Raw genomic sequence first — 26477 nt, 5'->3', positions numbered from 1 at the left:
TTTTCATTCTGAAACCATAAAAATCAGAAATTGACATAAATATATTACATAAAGACTTTCGACTTTATCAGTAAGTGGATGAAACATGGCATAACAAAACATGGTCCATTGACAGACATTGTCAAATGGTATGTTAAGACCTCCATGATTAATTTCTCTAACGTAGTCGCCATATTTTTCATAATAAAATTTTGTTCCTTCACCTGTTTCTGTTTTTGTAACATACCCAGAAATGTAAATTAGGGCTTTTTTAACATTTACATCCAGCTTTTCTTCCAGATCAGGTAATTTATGAAAAACACTTGATGAATCGTCATCAAATAAAAACTTGCACTTTTCACAATCATGACCTGCTTCATTTTCTGCAACTTCATCTATATTTACACCCACTTGCAAAATTAATTTGGTTTTAAATATTCTGAATTTTTCTAAAATTTGCTGAGTGTTTATAAAATAAGTCTGTTTGCTTCCCAAACATTTTCTCTAAAGGATCTGTTGTAAATTTACCAAGTACCACGTATCGAAATCCAGAGTTAAGAAGGTACTTGACAAGAGCAATCATACCTGAACATGTATGCCAAAGTGCTGTCCCTGTATCAACTGTGAGCTGACAATGACGCTGACCTTGAATACCAGTCATTTTCTGCGATGTACATGCAATTTTGTTCAAAAAAGTTATTCTTTTATCATTTTCTGTAGATATAACAGCTCTATCATCATCACGATAACGTAAGTTTGCATATGGTCCTTTAACATTAACAATCTTCCAAAACCTAAATATTATTTCAATAAATCGTATGGTACCATCTGAGTTACTCATGTTAGAACATGTCTTCAGTGCAGCTAATGTTTCGTCACAAAATATACGGAGACAAGTAGATACCTTTTGATACGTTTTGGTGCTATTGATACATCATTAAGTTTTGAAAGTTTAATTAAACTTCCTTTTTCAGTTTCATGTAAATGTTTTAAATCAGCCCATAATGCTGATTTCAATTCACCATCATCTTCGAACTTTAGAGTTTGAGTTTTCTCAGTTAGCCAGTTGTTTCGCACTGACTTTATTAAATGGACAAAGTCATAAAGTAAAAATATATTACTTTCTGTTCGCCATGGCTCCCTACAAGTAAACTTAGAGTAAAAAGACTGATTGATACGATTGTTATCACAAATGATAGCAATTAACTTTCCATCAGATTTATGAATACAATCAATCAAATGATTCACCTGCTCAAATAAAAATTCAGCATTGAGTTCAAATACTGGCAACATACGACATAAGTATTTTGGACCACCACAAATTGAAACCAGCATAAAACTTAGAACGGTTGATGCTAATGAGTCAGGTTTGTTTACCGCCTTTCCTAATAAAGACCCAGAGCAATATGTAAGAGAAGGCTTTACGTAGACTTCGTCTATTAATAAAATACATTGTTTTTCGTAAAAGTTCTTCGCTTTTTTAAATATCTCACTGATGAACTTAAAATCATCAAGAGAAGAATTAATTTTTGATATAAGTTTTTGAAGAAGTGAAATACTTGGAAGCTGGTAGTCTTGTCTCAGCCTGTCATATAGGGATCTTGATAACGAATAATACTTAAAACCACGAATAATCATTTTAGGATTATACTTTTTTGTTTCAATGATAACAGGACTCATTGCATCAAAATGTTCCTGAAGTACATAAACTTTGTTGCTTTTCATTAAAGTATTAAGATATCTCCAACATTCTTCAAGTTGTAAAATATGATTTAAATTTGGTTATTCTGTTTTTTGATAAACTTTGGATGGTATTTTTTACACCACAATGAAATCCTTCAAAGGTCAAATCATTCTTAATCTTTATCAAAACTCTGGGTATTGATGTATTTTTTTCAAAATCAGTAGACTGTATGCATAACGTATTGTTGGTGAAGTACCAAATAGAGCTTTTCAAAAAATCAAGACTGCCAGTTTCAACCTTATTTTTAAGATGCTCAAAATTGACTACTTTGTTTTGTTGATTGAAAAGATGGAGTTCATCTGGAATTATACTCCGCACTTCAGACAAAGTTTTATTTGTTCGAGATGGATCAGGTTTTGTAGGAAAAAGACTTTATTTCACACAAGTAAACAGTAAAGTATATATACCGTAAAATTGCTTAAGTTCGATCACTTAAGCTTTGAACATTTATTTATCACACATAAATAAAAAAATTTCAATTTTTTTTCTTGAAACATACAGAAAATTATATTGATAATTGATATTGTAAAAATAAAAAAATGAAAAATAAAAACTAGTACTCAATATTTTTAAAATAAAAACATCTACTTTGAACAGACTTTCAATACCATCTCATTAGTTCGGTCGCTATGTAAATACTAATAACGTATCACATAGTTAACGTCACAAATAATAAAAACTAATATTTAAATATTGTTTTATTGCAAAATTATGATATAAATTTAGGTAATACCAGTAACTAAGGGGGTCGTTGCCCCGGGCTCAAAAAAAAAAGTCTTTTGGGCCACCAAAGAAAACAAGAAGGAGCACATAAAAAAGCCTTTTTAAAAATAAGTAGAAGTATTTTTAATTTCTATTGTAATCAGTTAACTGTTTTATTACTTTGGCCATTCTCACATTTGCTACGCCACTGGTAAAAAAAATTTATTTTTCAATTAATTTAAAAAAGTTTTTTCAATTAATAAAAAAACACTACGTTGCTTTAAATGAGCTTTGTGTCTTTATTGGCAATTCTTGCATGTATTGTTGACCATAGTAGAACAGCAAGATCCACAGAACCAATTGTTGCAGAATTCGCAACACATCTATAATTTTCGTGGAGCTGTTACTTTATGTCCAAAAAAAATGTCACAAGCTTAATATTATTTAGAACTCAAAGAACCGTCAGTTAATTTTGAAATTATGAACAAATTTGTTATTCAAATAAAATACCATGGTGTGAATCCATCATAAAAATGTCAAAATTTACAGGTCAATTTACAGGTCAAGTTGTTGGTAAATTATCATGGCTATCTTTATACTAACAGGCCGCGTAAACGTACAATAAACTGGGGTCAGTTTTATTCAATGTTAAAAAAGCGAGAAGTTAAGAAGTTCACTGGAAGAAATAAATTGATAAAAAGTTTTTTTCAAAGGAAATCGTTGTACTTACGCTATATTGTATAAGATAGAAACGTATCGATTGTTTTTATAGTTGATATAAAGTTTTAAAAATGCCAAAGAAATGTTGTGTGATGAGTTGCAATGGCAACTATAATAAAGAAAATAAAGAAAAAGTGTTTCGGTTACCAACTGATAAAGAAGAACGTGCTCGATGGACTTCTGTAATACCACGGGATAATATACTATATATATATATATATATATATATATATATATATATATATATATATATATATATATATATATATATATATATATATATATATATATATATATTGTAGTAATTATGTGAATATTTCTTGTTAAAGAGTGCTCGATACCAAAGTAGAGCAATATATAGTAAAAAAACTAAATAATTATAACTTCGATTTATTTAAAACATTACTCCGAGTTTCACGCAAATAGCGATCATCAGACGTTACAAATCTTATTTTATTAATATTTACCGTAAAACAGGGTGAACAGAAACAATTTTCAACTTTGGTTTGAAAATTTGCATATTTGTAGTTGTTCTACAAACAATTTTTTGCCCTAACACAGGTCTCTGTTAGATCTATTTGTTTATAGTATTTAATTTTTTAATTTTATTTAATTTTAAAGAAAAAAAATTAAAACATGATGTTTTTATTCACCCCGCAAATGGGGCGAATAGAAACAGTACTTTAATTTCATGTTTTTTTCTATTGAAACAAATCGGGGGTGAATGGAAACAGTTAAATATGGTATTTTTATACTGTAAATGGATAAATACTAATTTATTTCTCAACATAATGGTTTGTTTCAGTACATAAACAAAAGAAGTTACATAACTGTAAGGAAACAAATTGAATAGGTAGACAACTACCGTATTTACCAAGATTAAATTATGATTAATAAAATATGAAATCAGACAGATCATCTTTGAAAAATATCATGCCTTTGAATCGCACACTTGAGCAAAATACTGGGGAGGATAGTTTTAGGATGACGTCGTTTCTGGAGACAAAAGATTGTTTTTCAATTATGGTAAACTTGTTAGTTTGTTAAACTCTTTTCAAAAATGTTCCAACGAAACCATCGTCTTCAAGGTAAGCAACCTTGCATATATAACATCTAAAAGATGTTTTTGTGTTACCATAAACTTTGACTAACATGTAGTCATCTTCATTGATGACGAGGTTTTCGCCTGAGGTCCTGTCAGTACTTTCATCTAGATTAAGGTAATCTGAAGAGTCACTATCCTGCACTGAAAATTCATCTTCATCATCTGATGATAACTCTAAGAAGTCTTTTATAAGGAATCGTAGAATTGTAGTGTCAATAGGATAGCCTCATCTTTTATATGAATAAGTAAGCCTCAATCTTTTATATGAATAATTAAACTATGTTCTGTACAGCTATTTACTTTTAAGAACACTACGTATTCTGACCTGTTCAAAGTGGATTTGGATGAACACTACGTATTCTGACTTGTTTAAAGTGGATAAAAAAAACACAAGAATCGTGTGGTAAAATTCAACATGACAAACAAACAGGAACCAGTGCTGCCAACCAAACAAACCATTATTTTACTTTTAGCCTAAGTGCAGCAACCTAAAAAAAATAATGGTTGCCAATATTTACCCATAGTTAAGTAGGAAATAGATTATATATTAAAAAAATGAAGTTTCTGACAGATTTGTATTTTTAAATATTTTCTTTTTGTTTTGACTATTTGAGACTATTTATATTTTTAAATACTATATATTCTTTATTCACTTTATATATTTTTAAGTATTATATCTTCTTTTTTGACCAATTTAGGGTATTTGCACTTTTAATTAATATATCTTCTTTTTTTCTCTATTTTTATATATTTGTACTTTTAATTAATATATCTCTAAATATTATTTAACTTTTTTACTTTTTTTTTTCTTGGTAAATTTTCTATTTGATTTATTGACTATATTTTACTATTATTTTTAAGATCTGTAGGGGCTCTATGAAAAGATTAGGTTGGCATTTTGCTATCCATATCTTCTTTGAGCCCCTGTTTTATTTATTATTTATATATTTGTAATTATATTTTATTTTTTGTGAAAGGGAATTTTAGTTTATATAAACAGCGAAAAAAAAAAAAGTGGCACACTCGGCAACGCTGAAAGAGGCGTATGAAAACATAAAACTGTTGCTCAGTTCTTTAAATTATGACCAGCACAAGTGGTTGATATGTGGGGATTTAAAGATCATATCCGTCAATTTGGGGCTCCAAAGATGGCATGCGGAATTTCTATGTTTTTTGTGCCTATAAGATAGCAGAGCTGACTTTGAGCATTATGTCAAAAAAGAGTGACCATCAAGAGAAGAATTCACCCCAGGCTACAGTGCCAAAGTTACAACCTTTGGTAGAGGCACATCGAGTTCTTCTACCACCATTCCATATAAAATTGAGTTAATGAAAGCTTTTATCAAGAGTATGGACCATAGTGGCTCTTGATTTCTATATTTGTAAGATAAATTTCTACATAAAGGTAAGTTGACTTTTATGTAGAAATTTATCTTACAATTATCTTTTAATAAAGCAAAGTTGACTGCTGGTATCTTTGTTGGACTGCAGATCCAACTGCTTACATCTAAATTGACCACAGTTGAACTAGAAGCCTTATATGCTTTAAAAAATGTTGTCAAAAATTACTTCGGTAACTTCAAGTCAAACAGCTACAAAAGTCTTATTAAGAAAATGGTAGCCAAATTTCCAGCTTTGTGTTGTCGCATGAGTGTCAAATTACACTATTGGACTCCCACGTTGACTGCTTTCCTTCAAATCTTAGTGTATACGGTGAAGAGCAGAGTGAAAGATTCCATCAGGACATTTGTGCAAGGAAGAGTCAATACCAATGTTAATGAAATGTGAATATTATGGGTGACTAATCCTAGTGCTCCTCATAAACTAAAATCACTGAGGAGACAAAAGAGTGATAGATAATAAATGTAAGCCTACTTTTATATTGCGCTTTGTTTGATAGTTTTGTAGTTTCCAATAATATTCTAAATGATTGAAGTTTATTATACGTTGTATATTTTGTAGCTGGTTTATTGACTTTTTCTTAGATAACTATATAGAAAAAAGTCAATAAACCAACATTTAACAAAATATCGAACTGCATAAAATCTTGACGTTTTGCAAAAACTTGGATACATAACATATTTAGAATTAGCATGAAAGTTAAGCGAGAAACACATATTTACATGTCTGCAGTTTTCATAATATAAATTTGTAACCAGTGTTATTTGAAAAACTTTTGTAACTCTTCTGTTGCTCAACTAAGGATACAGAAACCGTACTAAGTTTTAAGGTTTTAATTTTTTTGCAAATATTTGGTATTGTCTAATATTTCGCAGCATTTTCGTAAAGTCAGGGTTGCGCATGAAAAGCTAGTGTTGCGTTAAATAAATTAAGTAGATCGTTAAATAAGTAGACAGTTCTGCGCGAGCGTAATGCAGGCGCAGATACAACGTAAAGCTTTCGTAAGGTTTACGCAAGCGTAATGCAGGCAGGTTAAATCTAACGTTAAATAAGTAGACAGTTCTGCGCGAGCGTAATGCAGGCAGGTTAAATCTAACGTTAAATAAGTAGCCTTTTTCCCGTTAGGTTTAAATTCGAAAAACAAAATAATCATATTTTTAAATTTTTTAAAGCTATATAATTAAAGCACGTTGCTAAAGTGGCGATAAATACCACCTCACTAAACTTTAAAATTTGCTAGAGTGGCGGTAAAAATGATGACGCAAAATACCGCCACCTAAAGTTAATATTTTGCTAAAGTGGCGGTAAATACCGCCGTACAGAGCTGTAAAATATGCTAAAGTGGCGGTAAAATGCAAATCAAAGCAAACCATCACAAGTAGTGGATATTTTACTTAAGTGGCGGAAAATACCGCCACAGAATTATTTATCTTGCTAACAATACGGTTTAACTAATCTTAAAATATTGATGAGTGTTAATAAAATCTAAGTATAAAAATGATCAAAATACAAAAAATGGCACATTTTAACCTTTTTATAATTCTTTTTGAATTTATAAACATAAGGTAGAAAAGTTCTTTGTTAAATGAACTTTTAAAATGTAAATAATATTTTAAACTTGGGTCAACATGTTTAATTTTTGCAATTTAAACATTTTTATCCTTGATTGATGGAACAATTGCTCCTTGATGGATTATACAATTGCTCCTTGATCTACTATCCCTAAATAAGTACTTTGAATACTTACTTAACATAAATACTAAACGTGCGTAGCCCGAAAAAATAGACTTGAATTTTTTCTCACTCAACGCCAGTTAAGTGAGAAAAACTCTTCTGGTTTTTATTCTTGGTGAGTAGGAAGACAATGAGCTCTTATCAGGCCTAATATCGAACTAGCAAATTTGGCGGCTCCCTATAGGCAAAAGTATTGTTAATATGTTATTGCATATTTTAATACTAAATGAGGAGCTTATTTACCAAACGCGCTGAGTCCGAGTAAATTGATTTTGATTAACCAACTAAAAGTTAACTATATATAGTTGCATAGCAACCAATATTTTCTCAATCTATTTTTACGACTAATAGATTTCAATATAGGGTTAAGTTCCAGCCCCATCTTTATAATTTTGTTTGAAAAAAAAAGTGTTGACAAATAGGCCTATGCGACAATCATACACTGTTAGAAAATTAATACATTCAGCATTGAGGGCATAATTTTATTTCTAATAAGTAAAAAATGCACAGACAAAGATGAAAGAAGGTAAACGAATTTGACAAAAATTCAGCAACTTTGACCAAATTTCAACCGTGAAGTTATCATATTTATAGGTTCTGGAATCGGAAAATCGGAAAGAATTATTCATAATTTCAAGAATTATTCATAATCAATTATTTATAAATTTAAACTTTGATTGCAAGGTTAATTCTTAAGTCAATTTAAAAGCCGACTATCTAAATATTGTAAAGCATAAAATGTTTTAATTAAGTTAACTTGATGATGTAAACCTTTTAATAAACAATGATGTAAACCTTTTAATATAAATATCTTTTATTTCCGGATGTATGAATTACATGGCTGGAATAAGGTCTTACTACCATGTGCAGTTAAGTAAAAAATAAAATAAATAAAAGTGACTCAGTATTATCTCGAAACTAAAATAATACTTTTTAGAAGTATATTAGTAACTTAAAAAACATAACATTATCCTAGGTACTTAAAATTTTATATTTTTACATCTAAACGCTTTTTTTATTTTAAAATTATTCATGTTGTACTAGCAGTAAGCAACCCGTAATACGGGTTTGTAATAATTAAATAACAATTTAACTTGATGTATTATCCGAAAAATATAAAATATAAATTTATCTATATATTGGCTAAGATAGATAAGGCTGACATTGTCCAGGTTTTTCCGCTGAAGAACGCTATGAAAGTTTTAATTAGTTTAACGTTGTGCTCTCCTCTGTAAAAATCGGGACAATGGCAGCCTTATCTATTTAGTGTAATCTTTTTGGTTTTGCTTGCTTTTATTAGTCTTGGCATTTATTAAAGACCACGTAACCAAAAATATTATGTTTTTTTTAATAACAGCAAGTACCAGAGAAGGAAAGCCAAGTACAACTTACCAATACCTGAAAAAAAAAAGATTGCCTTGAACTACAAAAGCATTATTTTACATATTTATTATTGTATTTTAGAATGAGTAAGCTTATTAATAAAGGGGAGCATTATTTTACATATTATTGTGTTCATGAATTAGTGACTCGTAAAACATTTCTTAAACATGGTCATAATCAATTATGGTACCAAAAAATACGTAAGAGCTTAGTAATAACAGAGTGTTCCATTAATACTCACCTTTATTAATAAACTTTCGTTAAACAGAGAGACAGACGGTGTTTCAAAGGCACTGTTAAAAACAAGTTACAATAAATTATTATATTCATAAGTTATTGTTTTTAATGACAATGGCAAAAAAATATATTAGCACAAAGTAGCTATAGCTAGTGAACGGAAACTTTCGGCTTCGGCCGAAATGTCGGCCGAAACCGAAACCGAAATTTCTGCTTCAACAATTTTTTTACTTTTCCTGTTTCGGCCGAAATTTCGGTTCAAACCGCAACCGAAATGAACCAAAACTTTTAAAAGATTTTTTTTAAGTTTTAATATAGAGTGGGATCATGATCTAATGATTTCCTAATTGTAATCGTTTGTTAGTAAATCAATTTTTAGTAATAGCAATTGTAAAAATTTTAACTGAAATCACGTTACATAATAGTTTTAAGTTACTCTTCTCAAATCATTCTTAAAATGAATTAACATTTAAGTAAAGCAACCCAAACCAATAGTTTCATCAAAAGTTTCTCAGTGCTAAATTTTACAATTGAAAATAATCGATAAAAAACTGTTTTATGGAATCATTTTACCGTAACAGTTAGTGATTTCAAATACGGAACTTGCAATTTTAAAATATCTCGTGGATCGCACAATCCAAAACTTCAATCACTTAGCGGACTTTCATCACATTTAAGAAGTGGTTTACTCTAAAAAATATCCTAACAGAAAAAGCAACACAACTACCGGCAGTCCTATAAATCTCAAAAATTGATTCAAGTTTATAGAAGGTCTGAAGTTTCTTGTGCTACTGTGGCGCAGAGGTCAGAGCGCTTGCCTTAAAAGCAGGAGATCCAGGCTCGAAACGAGCTTCGGATATATTTTTGCGTCACGGTAATGAAGGAGGCGTGAACTTCCTGGTTAAATGCACTTCCGCGGTGCTGTGACAAAACCTATAGGTCTTCTTTGGGCACCTAAATAACAAAAAAAAAAAAAAAGGTTTATAGATTTATATTAGAAAATAACAATAAAAGCAAAGTTTGGTTTAGCAAAAGTAGCAAAGAGATTCCTTAGACCTCCACCAACATTTGCCGAAGTTAAAAGGTTGTTTTTAACTGCTGGAGACGTTCTTTCAAATGAAAGAAACAGTCTTTTGCCAGAAAACATAAAAAAAAAATGTATTTCGCAGAGAAAATACTTCTATTGTTACCTTTAATTATTGAAATGTCTTGACATATTATAGTTTTTACCAAACTATGTTACATCGCGATTGCTTAGATATATGTAAAATAGTTTTTTTTTTGCTTAAATTTGGTGATCATGAAAGGTTCAGGGATTTTAAACATTCATTTTCAAATTTCGGCCGAAATTTCGGTTTCGGCTACGGCTTTACTGAACCGAAATTTCGGTACTTTCGGTTTCGGCTTAAATTTCGGTTTCGGTCGATCACTAGCTATAGCACAATTAACCGTTAAAAAAAGACTTTTTTATATTACCTCAATAGCTTAGAATCCTGATTTTTTCATAACTGTGAATAATGGTTAACACAGTAAATTTCATATCATGTAAATTTACTAAATTAAAACCATATTTCAACAGTAAGCAAACTAATAAAGCAATGACAACTAAAAAAAAAAAAAATGATTTCATTTTAGGATAATTATAATCAGTTATATGAAGGTTTAATAAAATTTTATTAGTAAAAAAATGCGGTTACTTATATTAGAACAAAAATATATACAACAAATCTGATAATAATCTAATTAATTACATTCATAAAAACGAAGTTATTATAATAATCTTTAATTTATCAGTCGTGATATCGAAGAATATCTGAAAGTAATGAGTAAACAATCTTGCTTTACATACTGCTAAGTAACACCGTTTTTAAAAAAAAAAAAGAATATAAACATATATAAACTTTGAACATATATCTTATAAACTATTAACATTTACTTTATTACATATGAAAACATACTTGTCATAAACTATTAACAACATTTGAAAATAAATTTGTGTATTTTTTTTACCACACACCACTATATTGGGTTGCAGACAAAAAGTAATAAAAAGATTTGGTTTACCAGATCTTTTTTATTACTTTAACTTTTTAATTATAGCCATAGCATTTTCATAGTTTTTTTTAAGACTTCCTAAGTGAATAGAAAATTATAACGCACCCTGATTGAACATTATAATTGTTACCAAGGTTGCTTACATCTTCATGTAAGACATCATATTGCATGCTTCTCAGTTTGCTTTGTTCTTTCTATGAAAGACACTGCTCTTCAATTTTAGCATATGCATCAGCAGCATATCGCTGAAATAGTTTCTTGCCATGGTTTCTAACCAATGTTGTATGTTCAGGGTTGCAAACCAATTATGCCATTTCTTGGAAAAAAAAGTGAATAAGCCATAGGATCTAAGTTAGCTAACATACTCAATATAATATAAAGTAGTGTAATTGGATTACACTAATTTCCATATTTTGCAGAGATTCTGAAGTCTTAGGCAATAAGGATGAAGGCTTACTTGTTTTAGTACCAAATATTTTGAATGCACACTGTTTGGTTGCAGCTGGTCTGCCACGGACTTTTGGTATTGTGCCGAAAAATAATTCTTCAGTAAAAGGTTTTGGAAATGGACACCGCTCATTAAATTGAGTTAATGCAACACCATTTGTTGAAGCCTCAGTTGTTTTAACAGTTGATGCAACATCAGTTATTGCAACATCAGTTATTGCAAAATCAGTTATAGCAAAATCAGTTGATGCAACATCAGATGATGCAACAATGGCAGGGTCAAAACTGCAATTAACAGTTAGTTGTTTGTCTAAGACATCAACATATTTTGAGGAACCTGAAACAATTGCATTGCTGTTTATTTCTAAATGAATTGACTCAATGTTTTCTAAAGCATTAAAGGCTTCTTCTGGAGTATTATTAAATATTTCTGCTGACGCTCAATACTTTCGTAATATAATGGAAATGTTTTCTGCGGCTGATCAACTACGTAAGACGCAATTTCTTTCATTAACAACATTAATGAATTGAACCTTGAGGAACGTGACAATTTTGGAGCAACACGCGGAATAGAGATGGTAGTGCTTTGTGAAACATTGGCCAAGTTCGGAGTATTAGTAGACAAGAGCCACCTGCATTATTAATACTTAATCATTGTTGATAATATTAAATGTAATATTCAAAATGATAATATGAATACAAATTAAAGTTACCAAGATGGCCAAAAGAGACAAAACATACCTGGAAGCAATTGTTTCTGGTCCGAATAAGTCTATTTCACAAGCAATCCATACTACAAACAAATGACGACAAGGTAGCCCCATTTCTTTTTGAAAATTGCATGAATAGTAAAAATTAAGATCTATATAATATGCATTATGCATAGAAGGGCTGGTTACCACAAACCCTGATATGTTATGGTTCTAGTATATTAAAAGAAATGTAATTAAATAAAAAACAAGCTATAGGAAATATTATTATAATATAAGCATTACTTATATGAATAAACGACATTTTATTTGCTTCGTTAACAGTATACCCATTACGACAAGCCATTTCCGCCTCATTCTGTAGTAAATGAGAAGAATAACGAGTACATGTCTTTTCTAATAAAGAAGATTTGTTGAGTGTAACATTTTAAAATGTATTTTCAAAATTCCGATGAGCAGATTCCATAGATAAGAGAGAAAAACATACCCAGTAAATTGTTCACTAACACATCATTTCAATTTTTAAAGAAGAAATTAATTTCTTTAGAGTACCATGGAAGCTTAAATAATGTCAATAATATGTATTGCTATGATGGCCTTTTTCAAAAAACTGGATTACAAGTTACCAGAAGCAGGATATTAACATAGTATACAAACATTAATTTTAAGTATATAGACAAGTATAATAAACTTTTGCACACAAGAAAGAAAGAAAAAACAATTCTAGAAAACACAAGCTTTTAAAAAACTAAACCTCTCTATTCGATAATTTGTACGATTGCTAAGGTGACATTCATTTTTGCGACCAAAAGCTGATATAGAATCTTTATATGGTATCCAATTTTTCATAATATATTGGTAAAAACATGATATATCTTTTTAATTTTCAATAGCTGAATTAAACTCCAATTCAGTATTGGTGTTTAGCATCTTTTGTGTATATTAAAAAAGGTAAATGATAGAAAAAATCAATATACAAACAATAATATTAATTAAAATTAGTTGTCAGATCAATCATTGAAATGCTAATTCATCAACAAAAAATCTTGAAAACTTTTATAAAAATCTAAAAATCTATAAAAAAAGCTTTAAACTCTTATTATTCATTTTGAACCATAATTATAAAGACTTACAAGACAACAAAACTCATTCTGTGTCAGATCTAGACGTAATAGTTTGTAGGACGTATAATACACAAGTTTGTTGGACGTCTTTTAAACGTCTTAAGGACGTCCTACGAACTGGTGACGTCTGGGAGACGCTGTATAGACGTCCCATGGACGTCTGTGCCCGCTGGGTTATATTACTTTTTTGTTACGAAAATGTATGTTTTCATTAAATTTTTAGCGTTCCGATGAGTAATATTTTATCAAATATTGATAAAAATTAGCGTCATCTTCGAGAAAGTAGGCCAACAGCAAGAAACTTATCTAAGTTAGAATAACTCATGACACAGCAGAAAATAGGCCTGCTAGGATTAATACCTGCCACCTTGATACTAGTATTATTTTAAATAGATTTTGATGTAAAACAGATTTTAATGTAAATAAGTTCTTTTTATTCTTTAAATAAATCTATAAATATAAATAAAAGTAAAAACTGAATTTATTTTCGTAAATAACAAATAATACACGTTGCCCTGTTGAATATGAAATTTTATGGATGGTTAAAAATTGAAATTAAACTATTTTATATAATTAAAAAATAATTATTACTAATCATAAAATTTTTAGAATAACAAACTTTTTTTGTTACTTAAATATTTTTGATACCATTATTTTTAGATGAACAAGGAGTTTGCAGCAATTACAGGTAAATCTCTCTCTCTCTGGGGTTTCTTGGTTGTCTTTTTATCAACAGATGCTGCTCTACAATGCAACAAATATTCAGAACGTATCTATCATATATAAATACGACAAAGGTAAGTTTCAATAGTTATTAAATTAATATACAACATTTGACAAAATTTAATTTATTATCTTTTGTAGATAAAATGACCGAGTTATCATATTTAGTGTTCCTATACCTATTGATACCACCACTGCAAGATGGTTTAAAAGTTCTTAAACTTGGAAGAGATGCAGTATCTAATCTGATGTTTGTTGAGCAGAATGAGGTAATTTTGAATCATTCAAAATTGTCTTGTCACGCAATACTTTGAAAGTTGTTATTTAAATAATAAATCTATTTTTTTTTTTGTTCATACATTTGCTTGAACATGTTATCCAGATGAAGTTTCAATTAGAAAAAGTGCTGCTTTATCATACTTCTTGGGGGCGTTGATATAAACGTTGCAAAAAAGAAAAAAAAATTTATTTTAATTTTGAGTCAAGTTCACTTTAACTTAAACCATACCTAAAGTAATTAAAAATATTAAACCTAAAAAAACCATCACTACCACCAAACTGTTTCAAATTATTTTTTACAAATATTCGTGGTCTTCGAAGTAACTTTAAAAAAACAACAGAAAAACCTAATTAAATACTGTAGTTTTTTTGTTTTTTTTTAATTTATTTCATTCCTACGCATTATACATTATTACTTTGGAACTGGAATCGACGATGTCAATAGCAACATAGTAATTAACTGCTACAATGAGCTTAAATTCCTTTATTCAAAATTTTTAAACACTCTATAAAAGAATATTTCCTTAAAAACTAAAAACTACTAAAGTAAAACCTATACTTAAATCAGGAGATGCAAGTGAAATAGGTAATTTTATACCAATATCAATACTTTCAACAATCTCTAAGATACTTGAGAGAATTAATCTTTTTTTTGCGAATTGGTTTATTGAAAATAGAGAAGTAGGGATACTGTTACAAAATTTTTGGGTGTTTTTAGTGACGAAAATCTAAATTGGAATAAACATATCGCTTATTTAGGTAGTAAAATACCCAAAAGCATAGGAATAATATACCAGTCATTAAAAAAACCACTACTCAAACAAATCTACTATAGTTTTGTATATAGTACCCTGTTAGAGCCTTCATGCAAAAATAAGCTTGAACGATTCAAAATGACTCATCGTGCACCTCATATCTTGAATAAGTTTTTACTAATTAATTCAAACAACATTGATTTAAAAAATTGACATTGCTTCAAAAAAACTATTAAAAAGAGTATTCTAAAGTATAAAAATTTAGTTAGTGATTTTTTCTAAATTTATTTTCTGCAAGCTTCTTAAATAACTTCTTGTTTTTCATTATATAAATGTATTTTCAACATTGCATTAGTAAAAAATGTGTAAATATTATTAAAAAAAAATCAAAAAAATTAAACGATCTTTATAAAAATATATTTGTATACTTGTTATTTTAATACCATTACAATAAGACGATTTTATGTAAAAATTTTATATATTATTATAATTACGGCAATGTAAAGCGGTTCTTGATGATGAGACCATTTGGTCTTCTGCAAGTTTTCCGCGTTCTTTCCACAGTGTTAGAGTTTTTTTTTTTAACATGATTATTTCGCCAACTACAATAAATACAATTTATATATATATATATATATATATATATATATATATATATATATATATATATATATATATATATATATATATATATATATATATATATATATATATATATATATATATATACAGTATCGGACAAAACGAGTGCAACCAAATAATGCTAATTTAGTTTCTTTATATAAAAGTGCTGCATTTTTTCAATTTAGAGAAATAACTATGTAACTGTTTAGAGACAAAGTTCTTCAAGTTTTATTCATCACAAAGTTCATTATTTGTACACGAAAATTAATAAATTAATCAAAAGTAATAAAAAAAGTTGATTTCCTTCGAGACAAAACAAGTGCAACTCGACAAAATGTTGACCAAGCTGTATTTCGCTATCAATATTTCGTGGCGAATCCTTTGTTTTCGATCACAGCCTTGCATCTTCGAGGCATAGATTCGATCAGGTGATCAATGAAACTTTGTGGGATCGCTGCTAAGGCCTTTTGGATTTGTTCAAACAGTTGATCCTTATTACGAACACCTTTACGATTAATTCTGCGGTTGACGATCTCCCACAGGTTCTCGATAGGGTTGAGATCCGGAGATTGAGGCGACCAATCCATCACCGATAGGTGGTTGTCTTGAAACTTTTGAAACTGCTTGACTACTTTTGCAGTGTGTTTCGGATCGTTGTCTTGCTGAAAAACCCATTTTATTGGCATATTCCATTCAGCATGAGGTAACATAACATTTTTCAGGGTATTTTTATACATAAAACGGTCCATTATTCCATCGTTTCGATGTATTGGACCTAGACCGTTAGCAGAAAAACACCCCAAGACCATTACATTGCCTTCACCATGCTTCACGGTCTTATGGCAGTAACGTAAATCGAGGCGTTTTCCGGCCGGTCGACGTACACGGCAAATGCCATCGCTCCCAATTATGTTGAACTTCGATTCATCACTGAACAGGACAGTTCGCCATTTCTCCACATTCCAGTCAATATGAGATGTAACAAACAGGAGTCTTTTCTTCTGGTTTTTTAGTGAAATCAGCGGTTTCTTTGCAGGGCGTCAAGAAAACAATCCGGCTTCAACAGTACGTCGTCTGATTGTTCGGTCCGATACAGGCAGCACTAATTGCTTTTGTATCTCGACTGATGATATCCAGGGATCCTTCTTGACGGATCTGACGATCATAGAATCCTCTCTAGAAGTGGTGGAACGCTGTCTTCCATCTTTGTTATCTGCTGCCAACTTCCCCGTAGAACGATATTTGGATCATAGTCTTGATACGGTCCATTTTTCACGCGATATTTATCACAAATACTTTTTTGTGACATTCCACTTACGTAATCGTCAATAATTTTCTTTCTTAGTTCCAATCCAAGACTGTCGGGAGCCATTTTTGCACTTGAAGTCATAAAAATAATTTAAAAAAATAATCACGCTTCTCAAGGCATGGTATTATTGTATCATCACATGGTAAATGTAAGACGGTAACGTCTTACATTTACCATGTGATGATACAATAATGATCTGTGGAACACAACGTCTTGGTTGGATGTGGACTGTATTGATGTAATGAAACACTTGTTGTATTTCACTTCTTGTATTGATGTTCTTCGATAAAAGACATTGATAAAACTCACTTCGATAAACTGTCTTGATAATACTGACTGATTGACTTCCATATACTGACTGAATTACATGTCGATTTACATGTCTCTTAAAATGAACCTGTGTGAACCTGTTCTGGAAGATTCTAGATGCTTCTTTTCGATGCTTCTGGAAGCTTCTGGATGCATCTGGATGCTTCTGAATGTTTCTGGATATTTCTGGATGCTACTGGATGCTTCCAGATGCTTCTTCTGTAAACTTCTGGAAGCTTCTGCATGCTTCTGGAAACTTTTGGAAACTTCTGGATACTTTCTTTAATTATTAAAAAACTTCCGTGACGTTGACACCGACCAGACTTAAGAAAATGAAACAAACCAAAAAAGTTGCACTTGTTTTGTCCGCTCCAAAATAGTCAACGAAATTCTGCCTGTGTGCTGTCACCTGTCAGCTGATTGGTCATGTCATGGCATGCAATGACTCTAGACTCCTGAACTGTTTGCTGTGGTAGTATAGTTCGTTTCGTTTTTAAGACATGTAAAATTAGGAACACTTTTTACCATTGTTCGATGTTAGTTGCAAATGTTTTGTCCAATACTGTATATATATATATACAAAAAAATTAGTAATGGCTGGAGCACGAAAAAGACATAATTCTGTCTTATCACCCATCCCCATTTTCATAAAATCGTGATTTATAAATATATTATTATATTGGCGTAAATATACAAAGTAATAATTAGTAATTGATAAAATGCTTACATTATCCGCAGTTGCAAAAAAACGATTATATACTTATATTTATATTGAAGGAGTAACATCATTAATAAACTTTGTTATGGTGGATTGTTTAAGTTATCTTGATTTTTTATTAGAGCTTTACTTTATTTAAAAGAAACATTGAAAATCTAGCATTGTGAGATCCATAAGTAAAAACAACCGTTTAGATTCTTTTTTAAATCTATCAAGAGTGGTTTTCTTTATATTTATATTTTATTCATTTGGTTTTTTTTTGAATTAATCATTTCTGTACAACCACTTTGTAATATTTTGTTTATATTTATATATTCACTGTTAACGAAACTTTATTATGTAATTACGAATTTGTAATATCAAGGAACAAAAAATAAACTTAAATAAAAAATAAGCTTATTTGCCAAAAGCGCAGTATTCAAAGGCAGAATTGAAAAAAAAGTTGCTTACACCACAGTTCTCGCTGAAGTAATTTTTTTTCAACATTTGTATTGTCAAGATGCATCATTAAATGTGTAGTTACGGTAAACTTTACCATCAGCCGGTCTCAGAAACATTAAACTGAGTTTTAGAGCTGTAGCCTCATTAGGAGATAACAGGAAGAGTTGTATAACCGCAATTAAGAAGGGACAAGTAAAAATCTAAGGGTAAAGTCAAGAAGATCCAGCATTCATTATCCTAGATAGGAAACAATGTAGCACAGATTTATATCTACGCCAGTCTAATAGATAAAGAAGGAGTGCGAGGCTGGTCAACTGAATTATTCCGCTACACTTAAAGTTTTTGCCTTGTAGGCTTTTATAAGTCAGTTGCTGGATGGAGTTAACATCTGACCAAGATGAGTATTTTTAATGAGGCACTATCTCTAGCCTTTACTCAACCAAGAGCCGCAAGAAAGGAAAATTTCAGATCGGAATTTATTTTTTCTAGCCTTTGCCGATAATAGAAAACCTTACAAGGCAGCAGGACATGAGGCAGGTAGACCAGCGGATTCAGCATTTTTTGGTTTTTTGAGAGAGATAACTTTTTAGATATGAAACAAATTCCAAACATTTGTGTGTATATACTTGTTTCAAATAAGAATGCTTTGCAAAAGATTGCGATGAGCGGAGCCAGAGAAAAAAAAAGCCAAAAAATTTGCCTCTCCTGCCCCAAACGTGTGAGCAACAAGTTGACACAATATTTTTTGTACTATTCTTAACTAGATTTTTATTCATTGATAAATTTTAAATTGCAAAGTTTAATATTTGAGCGTTCAAAAATTATGACCATATAAAGTTTGAACCCCCTCAATTTGAAGGGGTTACATATTTTATATGGTCATAATTTTTGAACGCTGAGAGATTATACTATGAAGCTTAAAATGTATCGATGAATATAAGAAAAATAAAAATATTTTATCAACATGTCGATAAAATATTTTCGGGGGCAGGTAGGGGCAAAAATTTGGGGCCTTACGTATTCCCAGCCTTCAATCATCGCAATCTTTTGCAAAGTATCTTTATTTGACATAAGTATAAACATATAAAAGTTTTAAGTTCGGTCTATATCTGGAAGTTAGCTATCTCAAAAACCAAAAAATGCTGGATCCGTCTCTAGGTAGTACGTGATTGCGATGATCCTGAACCTGTGTATTTTAAAAACTGTCTTCACACTGTGGACGCTGCTGGAAATTATATTCGGTTAGAGAATGTCTGTGTTTTTTAATAAGTTTAATGACTAATATAGTTATGTGGCTAAAATCAACTCTCAGATTATTAATAGCTGATGGTCTTGTTAGTGGTCTATGCGGTTTTGAACACAGAGAGATAATACCAGGAAATAAGCCAGATATAATTTTCTATGCAACTGTTTAGTGTCTGATTATATTAGTCTATCCAATTTCGTTGTTGCCTTAATATCTTTTGAAATTCAAAAATAACTATGACATTGAATCTGTTCAATTGTTCGTTGGTTTACTATAATCTCAATAGATTCCCAGTACAGTTTCTAACTTTTATTGTAAATTAGTATAAAATTAAAATTTAAAAAAATTAAACTTATCAGCTTATCACATTCCCAATCTACCGTTGTAGTCGACACGTCGAGCCTACTAGCACACTCGATCTTATTATAACAAATAAGCCAGACCGTGTAATCTTCATTAAACAAGGCGATTCTCTTGGTGACACTCCAATGGGCCAAGCACACTGCTTCATCGAAGGTCAATTTGCTGTTGCATGCCTCAACAACTTGCCTACTTTGCCGCTAAAACCTCGACTCATTTGGAGTCGAGCAAACTACGCAGAAATATCAGCACATATTGCAGCTGTTGAATGGGAAACAGTATTCACTGGACTAAATGCAAACGATGAGTACCAACTTCTAGCAAACGTGTATAATGAAACCACTAACCTACACATTCCATCAACTACCACTCCCTTTACAGAAAAACAGGAGCAATGGGTAACACCAGAACTTATTGAGGCAGTCAAAGCTAAACGCACCTCTTGGGCCAAATACATTAATGCAGGTCGAGATACGCACAAATTTCTCAAAATATCGCATCGCACTGCCTGCAAAAAAGTTAAAAAAATGGTCAAAACTGGTAGGCAAAAGTACGAAGAGCTACTCGTCAGGGATTCCGAAAGCAACCCTAAAGGCTTACATGCATATGTAAGAAGCAAGCAGAGCGTCAGTAACAACATTACATCGCTTGAAACAGTCAATAGCAACACCACAACCGATACCGGCGATATAAGCGCATCGTTAAATAACTATTTTCAATCAGTCTTTGTTTTAGAGCCCGAAGGTTCAATGCCAGGCTTTGAAAGTCGTACTAAAGCAGTTTGTGTCATCGATCCAGCAAGTTTCTCTATCGATATAGTACAAAAATGCCTAAACAACCTTGATGAAAGAAAATCAACCGGCTACGATGAATTACATCCAAGGGTCCTTAGTAAATGTTTAGCTACCTTTGCCAAGCCTCTTTCGCTTATCTATAAGTGCTCGTTTGCAACTTGTGTAGTTCCTGAATTATGGAAAAAATCGAATGTAACACCTATTTTCAAGAAGGGGAGTAGGCTTAAAGCACCCAACTACTGGCCAGTCTCGCTCACTTCCATACCTTGCAAAATTATGGAAAGTATTTTACAAAAAAGAATAATGGAACACTGCGTTGCTTATGGTCTAATTTCTCCAAATCAGCATGGCTTTGTTCATCGTAAGGGATGTGTATCAAACCTTTTAGAAACTCGGGATATCATGACGGAAGCAACTCACTGCAGACACGCAGTAGACATCATTTACACAGACTTTGCAAAGGCGTTTGACAAAGTACCACATAAACGCCTTCTTCATAAGCTGAGAGCGTACGGTATTCAAGGCGCTCTTCTTGACTGGATCGCAGCTTGGCTAAGCAATCGATGTCAACGAGTGGTTATAAACGGCATTACTTCTGAATGGAAAGCAGTCACTAGTGGAGTGCCTCAAGGCTCGGTCTTGGGCCCATTGCTATTCGTAATCTTTGTAAACGACCTGCCGGACAGTATTACTCATCATATAAAACTGTTTGCCAACGACAGCAAAATAATAGGGATAATTAAAAAGGAGTCGGACAACATCACTCTCCAAGATGACGTTGACAGAGCAGTGAAATGGTCACATATTTGGCTCTTGCATTTCAACGTTGAGAAATGCAAAGTAATGCATGTTGGGCACGGATGTAACAAGTCAACGTACAAATACTCAATGTCAAACGTCGACGGAACCCGTCGTCCTCTCGAAGAAACCGCAGTCGAAAGAGACCTTGGTGTGATGGTCTCGAATGACCTTAACGTTAGACCGCAAATAGAGTCAGCCGCATCAATAGAAAATAGAGTGCTAGGGCGACTCAAAAAAATATTTCGCAGTCGCAGTTTTTATTTATGGCGCACTCTGTATCTCACTTACATTCGTCCCATCTTGAGTTTGCTGTACAACCCTGGTCACCGCATTTAAAATCAGACATTGCCATTCTCGAGCAAGTCCAACATCGAGCAACAAAAACAATATCGACAATTAAACACATGACCTATGAAGATCGACTCCAACGGCTCGGTTTAACAACTCTTGAAGAACGCCGCAAAAGAGCAGATCTTATCGAGCAATTCAAAATCACTCGTAAACTCGAGCTTGTTAGTTTTGTCGTTCCGCAAAAAATTTCAAAAAGTAAAGATAAGTATATTCTAAGAGGCCATAACCATAAATTAGAACTTCAGATGGTAAAAAACTGCGAGGAGCGGTATAACTTTTTTTCAAATAGAATTGTCGCCCCATGGAATGCGCTTTCGCAAGAAGCAGTGAACGCTCAATCCATCAACGCTTTCAAAAACAACATAAGAAAGTAACTTTATAGATACAATTGCTGCTTTGTCTGTAGCTTCTGTGTCTCCATGTTCGTCAGCATAGGGGGGCCTGGTGTAGCACCTCTTCATCAAATTATAAATAGATTTATGTATTTGTATTTGATCACTGAATAATAATAATAAAAAAAAAAGAAAACTTTTCTATTTTTTTTTTTATCGCATTAACAGTGCTCTGATAACATCTATTTTCTAATTACTTTCAATGTAATTTCTTAGTTATTTTGTGAAAAGCAAAAGTAATTCACATGGGATTCAAAGCCATTCATCTAAAGTTTATTGCAGATTTTTTTTAAAATAAACGTCTCTTTGTATTGCTTTCCCATTCTACAAACGACATGTCATTATTATTTGTATATACACTCTTTTGAACTAAAAAGAGCTTTCTACTAAAATGAATGCTAGAGGAGCATCATTTTGAAATACAGTACACTTAAAAAATATGGATTGTGTCGTCATTATTACCTTGTTCTGATGAAAAAATTGCTCCATCTTGAGATATAGGTAAAATATAAACTTTGAGATATAGGTAAAATATCAACTAAAAAACCAATTTGATCATTATCTCTATTAACTCGCTCAGGATATACAACAACTAAACTTTGCAAAACATAAGCATTTTTTGTTTGCACTCATATTTCTTGATTCAAGTAGACTCTCCCTTTTTTTGTTTAAGTATTATTTTTTACATTGAGTTAAAAATTAACATCGAACTATAAAATACATTCCTGACCAAAAAAATGCTGGTAGGCTTAAGTTCTGCTTAAACTGGTTTAGCGTCATATTTTCAGTTTATAAAACAATATTGTGTTGTGTAATTTATCTTTTTTATAATTTTTATTTGAGTAATTTAATAAAAATTTCCTTGCGTTATGTTGTCTGACTTTTTATTTAGCACATTTTAAATGCTAGGATATAAAGGTGTTATTTGGATTTTACATATTTGCCATTTATAACTAATATAATAAGTTCGTTATGTATTATAAGAAGCAAGATGAAGGAAGCGAATTCAAAAGAACTGATGTTCGAAGAAAAAATCTTGAGGAATAAGAGTTTTTTGGAGCACCTAGGAACAGTCACAGAAAAAGGATGAGACAATTGAATGACGAGTAACACGAGAATGAACTTTAGCAGATGGCATAAGAGATGCTAACTCTTTAGAGCCGTGTATATTATAGTATTTATAGAAAAGAGAGAGAAAAGCAACATTACGCCGACGTGATAATGGTTAGAAGTTGGCTGCAAGAGCAGGTCCAACTATGTTTACAATGCATTTTTGCACCTAGTCTCAAAGAGAAAGGGCATCATTAGAAGATCCGCTTCAGATATGGCAACAGTATTCCATGCAAGGACAGATTTGAGATTTATAGAGATAAAGAATAGAATCCTGAGTAAGAAAGTGTTGAGCATAATAAAGAGATGCAACCTTAGCAGATATTAATTTTGCAACGCATTTGATATACGGTTTCCAAGAAAGATCGGAAGTAAGAGTTAATACTAGAAGATGACGGGAAGATGACTCATCGAGTACATTACCGTTCATAAATATAGGAAGATCGAAATTATTGCGATAACAATTGGCTGAAAAAAATTGGGCTTTATCTAAATTAAAGTTCACCAGCCACTGTGAACCCCATGCTGTAGCAGAAGTGAGATCCTTTTTAAGCTCAAATGCCCCCTAGAAGCAATCAGAGAGTGTTGGCTTTTTATCATGACAAGAATAAATGGTAGTATCATTAGCGATCAATGCCACCTTAGATATGAGAATATCTGGAAGATCGTTAATGTAAATTAAAAAGAGTATAGGGCTAAAGATTTAACCTTGAGTAACCCCTGAAGTTACAGAGTATGAAGAAGAGTGCTGTCCATCGAAGACAACTTTTATGTTACAATTAAAAAGGAATCAATAATCTTAAAGATGTTACCAGATACACCGTAAGTAGAAAGTTTATGGAGAAGACCAGCATGCCAAACTTTATCAAAAGCCTTAGAAATGTTAAAAGCGAGGCCTTAAACTCTCCACCTCAATCTAATGCACGATAAAATCTATCGGTTATTACTGTTAGCAAATCAGCTGTAGAACGAGAAGATTGAAATCCATATTGATGATCTGAAAGTAAGTTGTTAGATTCAAGATGAGAGATTAAGTGTTTGTTAATTACAGATTCAAAAACCTTGGCTATGATAGAAAGAAGACTAATGGGTAAACAATAGTTAGACGAGTTGAATCGCTGTCCAGAATTTTTGAAAATAGGGATAACAGATGCCGCTTTCAAAAAACAAGTGTTTATCAAAGTCATGTTTTCGCTTGCCGAAAACAAGACTTTGATAAACACTTGTTAAATAGTTTTGAAAGCATGGATGACAGCTCCGAAGAACACTTCTGCAAGACTGCAACAGGTATGTTGTCTGGACCATAAGCTGTTGAAAAGTCTAAGCAAGAAATCACTTTAGATACAGAAGCTGGAGCGATACGAATGTCAAGCTGTTTGACGGCTATATCAGGTAGAACGCAATTAATGGTATCAAGAGATGATATTGATGAAAATTTCTTAGCAAACAATTCAGCTTTGTCTTTAGGTGAGGTGACAAAGTCTGAACCATATAAGAAAGGTGAAATAACAGATTTCCCAGCTAGCACAACCATAAGGGAAACAAATGGGAACCATATGGGATGTCTAACGGGAACAATACGGGATTTGGCCGCATGATCTATATAAGGAACATACAGGCTAAATAAAAAAATTAAAAAAAAAAAAAAATTTATTGGCTGCTATTACTTTTTTCCCCTATTAAACCCAGATTTTTCACGGATATACTTTATTATTTTTTTACTATGTATAACTTGGATTTTTTATACCTTAAATTAAGGAAAATTCGATTAAAGCAATTTTTTTCATTTTGAACGAATTAAATGATCAATTCGATCATGATAATTTTTCATAAAAGTTTTAAAAGCTAAATGTTTTATATGCAAATTTAAAACACAAGGACATATACATGTATGTTTTATCAATAAAATAAACTATTATTAAATATATAAATAATATATATACAGTATTGGACAAAACATTTGCAACTAACATCGAACAATGGTAAAAAGTGTTCCTAATTTTACATGTCTTAAAAACGAAACGAACTATACTACCACAGCAAACAGTTCAGGAGTCTAGAGTCATTGCATGCCATGACATGACCAATCAGCTGACAGGTGACAGCACACAGGCAGAATTTCGTTGACTATTTTGGAGCGGACAAAACAAGTGCAACTTTTTTGGTTTGTTTCATTTTCTTAAGTCTGGTCGGTGTCAACGTCACGGAAGTTTTTTAATAATTAAAGAAAGTATCCAGAAGTTTCCAAAAGTTTCCAGAAGCATGCAGAAGCTTCCAGAAGTTTACAGAAGAAGCATCTGGAAGCATCCAGTAGCATCCAGAAATATCCAGAAACATTCAGAAGCATCCAGATGCATCCAGAAGCTTCCAGAAGCATCGAAAAGAAGCATCTAGAATCTTCCAGAACAGGTTCACACAGGTTCATTTTAAGAGACATGTAAATCGACATGTAATTCAGTCAGTATATGGAAGTCAATCAGTCAGTATTATCAAGACAGTTTATCGAAGTGAGTTTTATCAATGTCTTTTATCGAAGAACATCAATACAAGAAGTGAAATACAACAAGTGTTTCATTACATCAATACAGTCCACATCCAACCAAGACGTTGTGTTCCACAGATCATTATTGTATCATCACATGGTAAATGTAAGACGGTAAGCCTTGAGAAGCGTGATTATTTTTTTAAATTATTTTTATGACTTCAAGTGCAAAAATGGCTCCCGACAGTCTTGGATTGGAACTAAGAAAGAAAATTATTGACGATTACGTAAGTGGAATGTCACAAAAAAGTATTTGTGATAAATATCGCGTGAAAAATGGACCGTATCAAGACTATGATCCAAATATCGTTCTACGGGGAAGTTGGCAGCAGATAACAAAGATGGAAGACAGCGTTCCACCACTTCTAGAGAGGATTCTATG

General features: G+C 31.6%; 1 protein-coding gene across 1 annotated transcript; it reads left to right on the top strand.

The window, feature by feature from the left end:
* The first annotated feature begins 14001 nt into the window (after positions 1–14001).
* LOC136078597 (uncharacterized) lies at positions 14002–23490 on the top strand. Its single transcript, XM_065794378.1, has 4 exons — positions 14002–14029; positions 14206–14333; positions 20105–21535; positions 23428–23490. Exons 1-4 carry the CDS (start codon positions 14002–14004, stop codon positions 23488–23490), a joined length of 1650 nt encoding a protein of 549 aa, XP_065650450.1.
* The last annotated feature ends 2987 nt before the right edge of the window (positions 23491–26477 follow it).

Source organism: Hydra vulgaris, chromosome 03 (genome assembly GCF_038396675.1).
Source record: "Hydra vulgaris chromosome 03, alternate assembly HydraT2T_AEP".
In the NCBI taxonomy this organism is placed as follows: domain Eukaryota; kingdom Metazoa; phylum Cnidaria; class Hydrozoa; order Anthoathecata; family Hydridae; genus Hydra; species Hydra vulgaris.
Note: the sequence above shows the minus strand (reverse complement) of the source record. Positions and strands in the feature narration are given on the sequence as shown.